Source organism: Crinia signifera, chromosome 11 (assembly GCF_055691185.1).
Source record: "Crinia signifera chromosome 11, ASM5569118v1, whole genome shotgun sequence".
In the NCBI taxonomy this organism is placed as follows: Eukaryota; Metazoa; Chordata; class Amphibia; order Anura; family Myobatrachidae; genus Crinia; species Crinia signifera.
In genome coordinates, this window is record NC_139227.1 from 26,624,620 (window position 1) to 26,639,576 (window position 14,957).

At 44.0% G+C, this 14,957-nt stretch overlaps 1 protein-coding gene across 1 annotated transcript; it reads right to left on the reverse strand.

Moving 5' to 3' along the window:
* Positions 1-4,946: 4,946 nt before the first annotated feature.
* PSMD7 (proteasome 26S subunit, non-ATPase 7) lies at positions 4,947-14,536 on the reverse strand. Its single transcript, XM_083163667.1, has 7 exons — positions 14,365-14,536; positions 11,497-11,588; positions 9,957-10,049; positions 9,719-9,816; positions 9,319-9,399; positions 6,913-7,004; positions 4,947-5,751 (listed from the first exon to the last, which is right to left on the reverse strand). Exons 1-7 carry the CDS (start codon positions 14,436-14,438, stop codon positions 5,313-5,315), a joined length of 969 nt encoding a protein of 322 aa, XP_083019793.1. The 5' UTR covers positions 14,439-14,536; the 3' UTR covers positions 4,947-5,312.
* Positions 14,537-14,957: the final 421 nt, after the last annotated feature.

Consider the following 14,957-nt stretch of genomic DNA (forward strand, 5'->3'; position numbering starts at 1 on the left):
GGTAAGGGGCCAAACAGGTATAACAATGCAATAAAGCCTTTAGAGATGAGCTCCAGTACATCTTATATATGACCATTGCAGATCCTAAAAAAAGCTTTGTTGATATCTGCATAGTCAAGAGAAACTTTTCAGTAAATGGGTGTAAAATGGGTAAATGTAATAAAGAACCAAACAACTATAACCTTACGATACAACTCTGTAATTAGAACTCTCACCCAGCCGTAGACCAGTCCTGCTGAAGCCAACGGCCAGGAGAGGTCCCAGGGGCAAAGCCCGCAATGTTCCATGAGCCAAGTAGTTTGACTCCTTCCTCTGTGTCATTAATAATCACAGTGGAACCTTCTCGTGAAACTAAGAGTTTTGTTGGGAATCCCCACCGATAAGGAATGTTAGCTTTCCGAAGAGCCTGCGTGATGGGTTGGAATGAGCGCCTCTTGAGTAGCGTAGCCAGGGACAAGTCTCCAAAGAGTTGAAGCTCTCCAAGGGTGGCCGAGGTATCAGATGATGGTCTGGCAGCTTTCAATATAGACTCTTTTATATGAAAGTAATGCAGCCTCATTAGAACGTCCCGGGGGGCACTATCCGGAGCCGACTTGGCCTTAGGGACTCTGTGTATACGATCTATTAGTAAATCTGCGGACGAGGCTTGGGGCACAAGCTTCTTAAACACATCTACTGCATAATCATGTAGGCTGCTATTGGACACCGATTCGGGAACCCCACGCAGTTTCAGATTATTTCGACGGGATCTGTCCTCGAGATCCGCCACTTTGTCACGTAACATCCGCACCTCACTTGTAAGTGCATCATGCGAGTCCAAAAGTCCATTATGCGACCCCACCACCTCCTCCATTTTTGTTTCTAAGTGATTAGTGCGATCCCCAAGATCGTCAATGGAGGCTTGGCACTCCTGGAGAGTGGCACGAAATTCCATCGCTACTTCTTCCTTGAAACGTGACAGTAACATCTTCATAGTCCCGACAGTGAGTGCGTCCGTGTCTCTGACCTCTTCCGACGTAAGCACGCGGCTAGGTGGAGAGGCAGCAGCCATTTGTGCTAGAGATGGCGGATCGGCAGTGTCAGGCGGAGCACTACTTTTCTTAGGTCTGGGGGGCTGTGGGGACGGTTTGAAGAAGGAGACTTGAGGGATTGTCTTAGGGACTTTGGACCGCTTAGGAGGCATATTAGGAAATAACAGTTGACAGAGAGGGTATTCTCAGATATGTTAGACAATGAAGTGAAGGCTCCACTAGTATGGATACTATTATAGCATCCTGTTGAAGGGATGGATGGTAGGATGGCAAATCAGCATCATAGCTGCATTGCTAGTGAACAGGGTGTAGTTATTGACACCTGTGGTCTTCTATGAGGACCCTGCAGTGGGAGAGGACAAGCTATGCACAAAGTCTCCCACACTGACTTTCTGTGTTTGTATGCTGGCAGGCGATACACAATATGGCCACTGCTGACAGGCTTTCTGAGGGGGGACCCAGATCACCCAGAATCACACAAAGGGTTCCAGGGGTCACTGTATGAGAGGACCCTGGGTTGATGTGGGGGCCTGTAGTCAGTAGAAGTGCAGTATTTGCAGAGGAGAAGTGTAAGATCTCCTCTGCCCCAACCAAGATGGCCGCCGCTTGTTTGTGAGTCTGTATGCAGGGCTTGAAGAGGGGATAAATGCTTGGAAGCTGGACTTACCATGCGGGTCCCCGCTCCACAGGTACCTGGAGGTGATTGGGGAGAGCCTGGTGAAGCGTTGGGTGTTAATTTAGGGGCTCCGGCGATGTCGCGCGCCGCGGAGCCCGATTTCCGGCAGCAGCCCCAAATCTAGGTCCCGGCTCCGGAGTCGCGGGTAGGCCGCAATCTGCAGAGACCTATAAATAGGCCTCCCGACTCCGCTGCCGCCCGCGACCTGTCACCGGAGGGGAGAGGAGGCTCAGGGGGTCCCACAGCAGTCCGTGGAGAGGGTGTGGGCACCAGAAATCAGTGTTTTATTGAGGGTCCTGCCGGAGCTCCTGTAAAGTGCTTCTGCTCCCTATAGCCGCTAGGCCACGCCCCGATCTGCTAATATATTTTCTCTGTGTACCCAGCATTACAGTCCAGCTTTTTAGGCTAATCATGCATACAGTAAGCACAGAGTTATCAGTTTGCTTGTCATTTTAAAACTGGACTGTTGGGTGCTTTGAAGACCAGGGGCCAAATGTAATCAGAATGTGAGATATTGGGAGTTTTCCCAATTTTTTTTTTCTTTTTTAAAGCACCAATCATTTAAACTGACACAACAGGTTGATTTTGGCACATAGTAAAACGCTCCAAAAATCTCCCACTTTCTGATTCTCGCACCTTATTACATTTGGTCCCAAGTCTGGTAAATGTGTATGGATCATTAGGTCTACAGCATGATGGTCGACAAGCATTGGGTCAACATGGGTCCAGGTCGACACAAGCATTAGGGCGACAGTCAAAAGGTCGACATGGGGGTTCACCATTTTTTTATCCGAATGTCGACACAGGTTAAAGTGCGCTGCGCTCGCCATGCTTTCGGCACACTATTTTATTCTCCCACCACGCCATTAGTGGATGTAGGGCATGAAATATCGCCTGTCTGCACAAAAGACAGTGAAAAACCCCATGTTGACCCTTTGACTGTCGACCTAGACCTATATCGACCTTTCAGCATATCCCTGGGAAATCATGACATGCAGGTAACTACCATAGGATGTCAACATGCTTTGTAGCTTTTACCCCTTTCACATCGCATTTTTAAAATGGTATATTGCATTTTTTTTTCCATTTTAAAACGTTTAAGGCTGCAATGTGAAAGTGCCAGAGTTGATTTACCGGTTAAAGTCCTACACGTTTTAAAGCCGTTTTTTTGGCAGTTTGAACAGCTCTATTTCTATGGCTTGAAACGTGTCCCTTGGGGGTTAAACGGGTTGAATGTTTGAATGGTATTAAATTATTTTTAAAACGGTTTTCACCTGCAATGTGAAAGGTCTCAAGGCTCAGACCCGTTTTAAAGTCCCATTTAAGAATACCGTGTCATTACCCATTTCTGCAATGTGAAAGCAGTATTAGTCAACCATTGTTTTTATTTACTTTTGATGCACAGTCCAAATGTCCTTGGGTCTAAAAAAATGTGCATAAGACACAGGGCTGATCAGTCTCCTAACTGCCGTTGTTGCTCCACAAGTAGGCAGAGTTTGAGTTAATCCAGAATATGACTCCAGGAACCTTTGTTTACATATAACCAGGTAACGTTATGCAGGCTCATACCTGTAACTAACCTTTCCCTCACTAGAATGGTTGTATAACAACCCAAATGGGCGCTGTGGTGGGTTGAAGCGTGGAGCAGCTACTAAGGGGGGGATTGAGAGTCCCCTGCGATAGACAAGGAAATATACAAAAAAGTAGTAGCGCTAGACCAAAATAAAAGCAATATCACATTTAATGTATAAAGTGCACAGACAATTTTAAAATAGACAAATTCATAAAACAAATGCACCAGCACCTAGAGAAATTGGTTCCCTGAGAATAGGGTCCATTCCTATAAACGTCGCCTGTTTCCGGAAATAAAGAGTCTCTTCACATAAAGGGTTAGAGTAATATTTACCGCAGGTAGTCCCAAATGTGGTTTTAATCCTTCTTAGGATGGCATAATAGCAAAGTCCTGAGGTCAATTCCCTCAAAACCAATTGTTGGACTTTGCTATTATGCCATCCTAAGAAGGATTAAAACCACATTTGGGACTACCTGCGGTAAATATTACTCTAACCCTTTATGTGAAGAGACTCTTTATTTCCGGAAACAGGCGACGTTTATAGGAATGGACCCTATTCTCAGGGAACCAATTTCTCTAGGTGCTGGTGCATTTGTTTTATGAATTTGTCTATTTTAAAATTGTCTGTGCACTTTATACATTAAATGTGATATTGCTTTTATTTTGGTCTAGCGCTACTACTTTTTTGTATATTCCCTCACTAGAATGCTAGCATTAGCTAAAGTAGTTTTGCTGCAACAATGTAAACAGGCCCCCATCAGTTTCTCACCTACATTGAAAGGAAAGAACGTCAACCCATGCCATTTAGAAAATACTACGGTGTTAACGAGTCCGGGCAGGGCATGGTAATTTGCTTCTGGGGAGACCATCTGTTTCTCATCACTGCTGCAAATACGGTTATGAAATGGATACACTAAAGATATTGAACATTATTAAACCTAGGGATTCAGTCTGACACCCAGTGGTCAGAGAATGTATAGCAGCATGTTAAAGCAGATAAATCTTAATTGAATCGCACTATTTAATGCAATCGTCATCTGTACAAAGTGGGAAGCAAAAGATTTCAGATGCTGAAGCACATTGGGGGTTTTCTGCAGCTATTTTCATTCATCTGACATTCTTGATATGAAACTGAAGCAACCGTACCTTGCGGCCATTGTGTAGAACTGTTGCCAAAAGTTATTTGTGCCTGACTAAAGGCCCGTACACACTGTGCTATTCTGATCTGAAAGCAGCTCATTTTTGTAGTTTCAAATGGGGCATGCGATGAGCGCTGAATCACACTTCTGCATCTTTGCCAGTGGCCGTCGTTCGTGTACTGGTTTTACCAACGCTTACCATAGCGTCCTGCTATAGCAAGCTGTTCACAGCAGAGAAAAAGAGACGCAAAATCCCTCAGTGTGTATGCACTGAGCAATTTTCAGACCAGCGATCATTGCTGTGCATACACACTGGGCATTTTTGCACCATAAAACAATCGGATTGGATTACCCTAGTCTCTTGCAAAGCATGTTGGGAGTTGCACTACATCCACAGCTACAAAGAGTCCCCTGGACTACGCAAGCGCTCGTCCTCTATCAGACCTATTGTATAGTAGGACCATAGATGACATTTCTCTACCCATCCCCAGATGTTAGCGCTTTGTAGGAAGCAGTACAAATACACATTTATAAACCAGAACTTTTATTATTTTGCAGGAAGATGACATTATGGCCAGACAGAACCATCCACTAAGCCCTTGACCACGTCTTTAAAAGTAAGGACTCTCCCAGGAAGAATGGGGGGGGGGGGAGGAAACGACAAAAACAAACCAAAAGATACAAAATTGCTTAATGGCAGAGTGATATACTGTATGGACACCTGCTCATCAAACAAACCGCCCCCCCCATAATGGCATTACATGGCTGGACACAGCCATCGCACTGAGATGTGGATTCCTTGGCAGCCCCTTCCTTAGTATGAATAGGAGAACCGGGCCAGCAATATCTATCCGGCATACATACAAATAAAAACTACTAACGGTGAGACACTATCATTTCTTCTCCTTCTTCTCCTCTTTCTTTGCGTCGGTCTTTTCTTTCTCTTTCTCCTTCTCATCCTTCCGTTCCTTCTTGCTCTCCTCTTTCTCCTGCCCCTCCTTTTTTTCTGCGTCCCTGTTGGCGATCTTGTTGTTGATGAGATTGTGAAGGGCGACCACCGAGCGGATGAGAGAAGCCAGATACACCACCACCATCTGGTCATTAGTCTTTAGGTAGAAGGCCTTGACAAACTCCTGCAGGTTGACATCTGGCAGAAGGTTGAAGACGTCCTGAAGCTGGTAAATGATTTGGTGGTTGATGGGCAGTTTGCCGGAGGATACTTTCTCTAGGTAACTCCTGATGTCCAGCAGTTTGGAATTCAGTCCCTTGAGGCCATGTACCTGGTTCGTGATGCGCTGTGACAGGGTCCCCACTGTAGTGTCCTTAATATCTCTGCAGAAATAGAAAACAATGCTTAAAAAGGTGCAAAGTGGCATGAGGTGGTATAATGCTGATCAGCCAATTAAATCATTAGCAGTCTAGTTTAGTCAGGATTAAGAAATTATGCTACCTGACTGATTGGTCCAAGACATTACTCCTCTACACACACTATTATAAAATAAGACTTGATTGACTTAGTGCTTCTTGGAACTAAACTTGCCAAAAGTCAGGTTCAAAACTATTTAAATCTTAAAGAACATCTATCGCTCTCCGGTATCCATGTTTCGAGCATGTCTTAGATCTGATGACGCCTGCCCTAGATGTGCCTCGCCCGGCGCAGACTTCTGGCACATGCTGTGGTCCTGCCCACCGGTGCTGCCTTCTGGGAGGCGGTTTGGTCCAACATAATTATTACTGAACCATCTCTCCCCCCGTAGACCCCAGATATTGTTTGCTCTTGGCCTTGAGGAGTCTCACTCGCCCCCAGTCTACAAGTACCTTCTTTGCCTGACCGCCCTAGCTAAGGTCCTCATTGCCAGGTAATGGTTCCATGTCTCCCACCCGAATATCTACAACTGGAGGGCCCTGGTTAACGAGGTTACGGGACACGAGCGATTCACCTACAGATCAAGGGGGATCACTCACCCCTTATATAGCTAAGTGGAGTAGATAGACCTCTTCTAAATTTGCCCTGCCCGCTGATCCCCACTTCGGCTATACATTAACACCCACTGGAGACCCATCCTCTCCCCATCATGGTCTAAACAGAATCACTTCTCCTTCCACTTACATCTTGAGAGTAATAACCTGTTAGGTGTGTTGTGCCCCTATTGCATTGCATTGTAATTTGTTTGTTTCTTTGTTTTCTTTTTATTTGTTAGGGGGTGGGGGGATGGTACTCTATCTTATGGGTACCGGGCTAAGGTTACAAGGGAGAAAATACTGGAACTAAGCCTATTCATGCAAGCAGCACTAATGGACAAGAAGAGACTCAAACACGGACATTACTGAAAGGCTTACGTTTATTGTCAATAGATATTTACTTTCATGATTGCCATAATTGTTCATTATGTTACATGCTAAATGTACAGATGTGCATCAATTTATTTTTGTTGAATAAAAATTACTCAATTTGAAAAAAAAAAAAAAAAAAAAAAATCTTAAAGAACATACCGTAACAAGTGCTCCACACCAACTTCTTCTGCCTCCTCAGCACCAATCTCACTGGTGACGTGTTCAAAGGTCTTTGAGGTTGGAGTGCCATCCTGACGGAGTATAAGAGCATGTTAGACTGATAATTCCTATTGCTCCGCTACAATGCTGGAACCATAAGTAAGCACATAACTAATATCAGGGAACACAAAGTGGTAATAGTACGTTTATTTTGTAGTCTGGCCCTGGATACAGACATGTGCATTTCCTAGGCTTTCATAGAAGACTAGAGTGCGGGTAACACCAGACAACATGGCATTTAATAAACAAGATCTTGCATTAAATATATGTATGTCAAAAAACGCATGTTAGCCTAAACTAATCACATCTTGCAATTTAAAAAAAATTGTGTTTTCTCACATGTAAGCCCAGGGAGCTGCAGGCGGTGGCAGCAGAAGACTGGGCGGCTGCTAAATGGCTGCCAGTTTTTGAATAGGATTTTTGAATTCTCCCCACACCGTATTGAATGAGATACATCGCCTCTGATCCAATGCACCCAGGACAAAGCATCGCATGCTATCGGATGTCAAACTTGTGATTTTGATTTTTACCTGATTTCTCAGCCCGATCCGCCAGAATCAGGTGAAATCGGTCCCAAATCGTGTAGTGAAGGCATGTCCAAACTGTGGCCCTCCAACTGTTGTGAAACTACACATCCCAGCATGCCTTGCCATAGTTTTAGCATTCCCTAATAGCAAAACTGTGGCAAGGCATGATGGGACTTGTAGTTTCACCACAGCTGGAGGGCCATAGTTTGGACATGCCTGGTGTAGTGTATAAGGGCCTTAAATGATTTAAAAAGATAAAAAAATAAATGGTTTGCTTAACCATTAACAAACTTAATTTATGGGAAGTGTATAATTATTGTTTGTACACAGAACCATATTTATGTAGTTGTAAACAATGTAGGCAAAATGTGACTGCATGTACATATGAAAAAAAAAAAGGGGGGGGGTGGTCAGCTTCCCAAGGGAAAGCGCATCGCTATCGTCCTGCACACTGAATGATATGCGCAATAATATTGTTGACAAGCATATTGTCTGTCTTTATTGCATTTGCGCTACGTGAAGACCCCCACCATCAGGGAGGGGGCTGAATGAGGACTGTCTGAATCGGCCCTTTGCGCAGCCTAGAAGCATTTTTGGGAATCTGCATCACTTAAGCGAGGCGCTATATGAATATATGTATTTTTCCATTCTCAGGAAATGACGGCACTCCAGGAGATTGCAGTAAGCATATTAGTTTATTTAGCTGCAATAGTAAGTGTACGTATTGCAATCTCCTGGAGTGGCGCCTTTTCCTCAGAATAGAGAACCGGTTTCTTTCAGGCACCTGGAATTGACATCTGTTTTCTAATGAGTACCAACATTCTTCATAAAGCTTCTGATTCTAGAAAAACTGCACGTGAAGATGAACATCGGTTTAAAAAAAAAAAAAAAATAACATTCCTCTGCTCTGTACATAGTTAAAGCCCCTCATCCACTAGTGCGATATGGCCACTTTTAATGCGATTCCGACGCATTGCTGCAACAGATCTTATGAAAAGTGACACATTGAACATCATTTACCTACGATTGTGAGGTGCGTTCCCGTGCGCATCACAGATCCTACCAACTGCCCTGAATATTTGGATCGCATACGATACATTGTATGTGCGGCCCTTTTGTATACAATGTATGGTATGCGATCATGCCCTCCCAGGAGCCACCGGGTGAGATGGCAGGGTATCACATGCGAGGTACAGCATGCTATAAGTCGCCCTAGTGGATGGGGGCATTAAACAAAATTATTTTTTAGTATAAAGGTTTCTCTAAATTTTAAAGACTGCTTGGTACATCCTTACCAATGTTATTGCTTCATCTACCTAGCCAAACTTTACATAATTGTGGAAAAAGGGGAGGTTGACTGCGCTGATATCCAATATTTAACTAAATTAATACTTAGACATTTTGTTGTGAAGTTTATATTGTTTAGAATCATAATTTTTAAAAAATCTTTTTTTTTTTATAAAAAAACAATATAGTGGTACTTGAAATATCTAAGTATTAATTTTGTTAAATATTGGATATCAGCGCAGTCAACCTCCCCTTTTTTCCACATTTATCTTGGGGGATGGACACTCCTCACCACTGTACTGCAGCTTGACAAAGCCACCCACACCTCTGCGCCTCCTACGGGTAACGGAGTTCCCAACATCCTTCTTTTGTAGCGCCAAACTTTACATAATCACTGGACTCTGCCTGGAAACCACTAAACCCAAACATGGCCGACCAGTCATACCCCAGGCAATAACTTTACCAAAGGATACAAATACATGGATAAATCAATGAGGGTAATTTCCACACTACGATCACAAGTAGAACTTACATCATGAACCTCCTCTACGGAGATATATGCCTCAGTGGGAAGACCAAGATCCTTCGGCTTCACATCAATGATCACAAGAACCTTGAATAATAAACAGAACATTGTAGGGGTATTTTCAGTAATGGATAAAGCTACAAAAAAAGCTGGCAAAAAGCTACAAAAATATATGCAAAGCATCAAGATGTAGAACCCACAACTACTGACCCAATATTTAAAAGGGTAACACTATTACTAGCTGTGTCTTGCCGGGATTTACAACCCCGATGCTTCGTAAAGAAACCTCCTAGTCTCTAGCTTGCATCTTTGGTTGACTAAACGTATGGTAAACCACGCAGTGTCACATGACGTTCACGCTGCCGCTGGGACTTGGAAAGAACTTCAATAGTACATGGAAACTTACAGAATTTGGACAATATCTTTTCATTAGCTCATTGATTGCAATGTCATTTTTATGCAGTTTGGGTCCTGTGTGGTACCAGCCAACTATCCGTTCCCGAGCTAAAATGGAGAAAAGAAATTCAAATGTATATTATGGATCAATTCTACTAGTCTTAGATAAGAGACTAATCTGTATGCTTATAGAAAAAGGTTTAATAAAAGGTATTTTATTTCCAGCACATGTACAAAGCAGAACTCACCATTTACTTTCTTGAACATGCCATACATGTTCTCCAGGTAGTCGTGGTCCAGAAACCAGACAGAATCATCCTTATCATCTTCATCAAATGGAACTGCAGGAAGAGAGTTGTATTATTAGACCGTAGAGCAAGCAATGACTAGTGTTTAATCTAGCACCCTGTCCCAGCTAGTGCAGTTCCGCTTTCCTGCCTGGGGTGTCGCTCTAGGCTCATCTCAGCAGAGATACAGAGCAGAGTATGTTAGAAGCACCAGAGCGACACCCCAAGGCAGGAAAAAGGAACTGCACACTAGTGCAATTTGGGCACTATTCACCCAATTCATGCATCGGGTAAATAGTGCCTAAATCGCTTGTGCCTAACCTCCGATTCCGATGTGCAGTCCCGTGCGCACTGTATTAGAGCCATAGACTACAAGGGTGTCCTTGCTGGGATTGTATGCAATATATTGTATGCAAAAGGCACACATAGGATATATTGTACGTGGTCATGCCGCATGGAAAGATCAAGTGGGATGGTGCGCGACTTCTTACCCGGCATAGTCGCACAGGTGTATGGGGGCCATAAATCTGAACACTAAATGAATGCCACAATATGAAACTATGTAAGGATCTCAGCAAAGCCAAGTTCTAGGACAGGGACCAGGCAACGTTTAAATCTCCAGCTGCTGTGGAACTACACATACCAGCAATCCCTGCAGCAGTTTTGTTGTTGGAGCATGCTAACATTGCTACAGGAAAATGCTGGAATTTGTAGTTCCACAGCAGACTGAGTACCCCATATTGCTTATTTCTATTCTAGGAGGAAAAATAAGGAACAAGCAGCAGCAAAACATCTGGTTTAGAGCTGGAAATAGGGGTCGATGGATCATCCCATGAAATGAGTGAAGAGGTTGCGCATAGCAACCAGCATTAACCTGTCATTTTACAGAATGCACTTAATAAATACTATGTCAAAGCTGATTGTGGTGTTGTGGGAGAATAAAAAGTGTGCAGAGCGCAGCGAGGCGCCGTGCCCGAAGCATGGCGAGAGCAGTGAGCCATGCGAGGGGACCCGGTGCTACGTTCCAGTGTCCATGTCGACATTCGGGACAGAAAAATTACAAAAAGCCAATGTCGACCTTTTGACCCTATCGACCAACATGCTAGTGACCTAATGATCCACTCCCAATAAACCAGCCTTAATCTACTGAATGAAGAGACATTTCAGAAGACTATAGGGAAGAGTGATTGTGATGCATACAAATACTTATACACACAATTTATTTAAAAAAAAAAAAATTGGTTTGCCTGGAAATAGCCTAAACCGGTGGCTCTCAAACTCGTTCCTCTGGACCCCCCAAAAGTCCACATTTTCCAAGATACCTAGCAGGTGCATTACCAAGTGTCACATTTAATGATCCACTGGTCACCCAGAGAACATGAACTGTTTGGGGTCCTGAGTGAGAACCACTGATCTAAACATTCATTGTAGAAATGTGAGAACCGGTTTCAGAGCATAGAGAACCTCATAATCCTATATCAAACAAGAGTCAGTTTCTTACCTGCAAAACTATTAGATACATCTAAGATCTTCTTATGCCAAGACCCTAGCAGCACACCGACCACTCGCTTCTGGTTCCCAACCTTCCCGATTCTGTGGGGGAGAAACATTCGCTGAATCTTCAGTCATTACTATACAGCCAATTACATGATGATAACAAGTGCCATTGAAGAAAAAGGTTGTGTTTGTCCATAGCAACAAGATCTGTACCATTTTCTAGGATGCAATAAAGAAATAATACACCATATCTTATTGGTTGTTAGGGGCAGGGTACCCTTTTCCCACTTTTACAAACTTTAGAAAATGTACCCCCTAACTGTACAGTATAGCAATATATTAACAAAGAAATGGACATGTGCATATTAAAAGTAAAAAATCCTTGCGTACAGTTAGAAAACCGCCTTGTCATATATATATATGATAAATGTTCCCTAAGTACAGTAGGGTATTCATTAGTATGTCACTGTATTTGCTATATATTAGTCTTGTAAAATGAATTATCCTTGCTGAAATTAGCAACCAGATTACAAGGGGGGGTAAGTGCAGTGGTGCAGGCAAGTGCAGTGGTGCAGGCAATGGAGGGAGGGGTTACCATAATGTTGGTACATTGACAAGTGTACGCAAGCGTTAGAAACAAAACAAAAAGCCCTCTACATTGCTGAGTATTTATTTCCAGCAGCACGGGCTCTGGCAGTGCTATGGGACACAGTTTCCCAGCATGATGCAGTCATTCCCTTAGACTGCAAAATCAATACAACAAAACAATATCACTGCTCACTTGTACTGAATATGTGCATTTCCAATACCCATATTGCAGCATTTACAGCTGGACAACAGACTGTCTTCCAGGATGACAATGTCCCCATAGAGAGCACTTGTGGCCAGCTGGTGATTTTATAGTCAGAACACTTATGTTACCTATATTTCATAGCCTTCTCACCAATCCAAGAGTCCAGGAATATTGTGGAAAGATAACAGATACTGCACTTTCCACCTCAATCAACCTGGTGTTTAGACCAGTGGTTCTTGACCTTGGTCCTCATGTAACCCAACAGTGCACATTTTCTAGGTCAACCAGCAGGTGCACTCATTACTCACTGACACATTAAAAGATCACAGGTGGAGCTAATTATTTCACTTGTGATTCTGCGTGGAGACCTGTAAAACATGAACTGTTGGGGGTCCTTGAGGACCACTGTTTTACCGGGTTGCCGGTCCTCGGTGCAGGCCGGGGATCCACACAGGTGGCGGGCACAGATGACAGGTCAAATGGTGGGTGCAAATGACGCAGCTCTCCAGATGCAGTGAGGGCGCCAGAGAGCTGCGTCATCTTCATTCGCCGCCTGTCCAGTCATCTAAGCCCACTACCTGTGTGGATCCTCAGCCTGACCGCACGCATGGAGGACTAGCAACGCGGGTGAGTACCCCCACCCCTTTCACACCAGCCAGGACCCCGGTTGAATCCGGGAACAACCCTGTTCAATAGAAGGGTTGAAATCAAGGCAAATTTTGCTGGGATTTTAGCCTAGGAACTTCACAAACCAGCACTAGTCGCGGGCCCAACCCGGGAATTTAGGCTGGTGCAAAATAGGTATTACTAATACTGCTTTCACACAGCGGCGGATGAATAACATGGCAATTACCCGGCTTTTGATGCTCCGGGTTATGTGGACGCTCGCTGTCAGACCGCCTTCACACAGGAGAGCAAATCTCCGGGTCTAAAATTTAGACCCGGAGATTTGCTATATTAAACAGGTTTTCCGCTTGCATGAAAGGGTCAACCCGGATCTTAAACGCAGAGTCTCCAACCCTGGTCATTTTCAGGGCCAGAGATCCAGATTGACCCTTGAAAGGGGTACACGTGACTTTATATTACAGTTATGTTTAGTATTAGTGTTCATTCTGTATTTTGCTTCTTTCAAAACCCATGCAATTCCACTTCCCTGCCTGTGGTGTTGCTCTCTGCTGTGGTGCTTCTAGTACAGGTCTGCATATCAGTGCTGAAATACAGACCACACTATGCTAAAAGCACAACAAGGTGCTAGAGTGAACACTATGTATTTATGTGGCAAATATATGTAACTGTGGACAGACTTGATCCTTTATTTTCTGAATAACAGATTTACTCACTTTCAGCATGTAAATGTTTAAGCAAAATGCCCAAATTAATCCACCAAAATTTATTTTTTTCTTATGCGCCCCCCATTCAGAATGCAAGGCACAGAACGCACATTCATGTCCATTCATTGGCCCACTGTTTCCAGTTCAATTCAGAAAGAAATATGATGTAAATTGTGCGAACCAGTCTCCCTTAGGGTCAGTTATGTGTTGTTAACAGAGCGGCACTGCTATTTGACCATGTATTTTATGACTGGCACCTCTGGTTTGGCCAATCACAATGACCACAAATAATTTGATTTGGTCCTGACTGATGGCCACACTGTCAGCGAGGGATCCTACAGAGCCCAAATTCACACTAATAATAATAATAATAATAATCTGGTTCTGCTTATGGACAAAACATGTTACTAAGATATATACACAACTTATATACAGCTAGTTATTATAATGGGGGAGGTTTAATACACTGAATATCCATGAAATACAGCAGTGATGACAGGTATACCCACAGAACTACAGATCCCAGCATGTCTTCCCGTGCAGCTGCTCAGCCCATTGTTCATTATAGAATACTGTGTGGCGCTGACATCCTACTTACTACGCCTGAGCTCCCTATGGTAGAGGGGGAGAGAGAGAGGTGCCCAGTCACCGTGCACCCCAGGGATGGAGGCCTAGCTGAGCCCGGTGCAGCCGGTGAGTCAGCAGCGCAGCTGGGAGGAGACTGGGGAGGCTGCGGCCTCGCACTCACCTGTTGAAATGATCCACCACACTGAGCAGCACAAGCGGGTGGACGACAACTCGTTCTACCGCCAGCTCCGGCATCTTTCCCCGGCCACAATGACTCTCTCACACCAGCCGGAACAGCACCTGACACACTGCAGCCGACACTTCCGCAGACTCGCTACCCAGCGTGCGCTGCGCGAGCGGAAGTACGTCGGGAGACCGCTGCAGGCGCCATGTTGGTGCAGGCAGCTTCGTTCTCACCTAACGGGAAAAGAAGTTAAATCAAGTGTTCTTTATTAATTATAGAAACATAATTTAAATGTCCTCACATGGATAGTGCAGCTCTATAACTCCTACAGTTGTTTTCAACTTGTCCCCTTATGTATTTACTTATTTATTAGCTAAAAACAGATTTCTAACAGGTTTATTATTGTGTGTTCCATCAGCAGCAAATTAGGTTATGTTAACATACCTCCCAACGTGACCCTCTTCGGGAGGGACACAATGCTCTGTTTTTGAACTTCCCTGGTAATGAATGATTACCACCACCTGTGTTATAATGCCTTTCTTATCAATTAACCTGTTTAAAATAAGTGATGACAATCATAAATTAAGAGG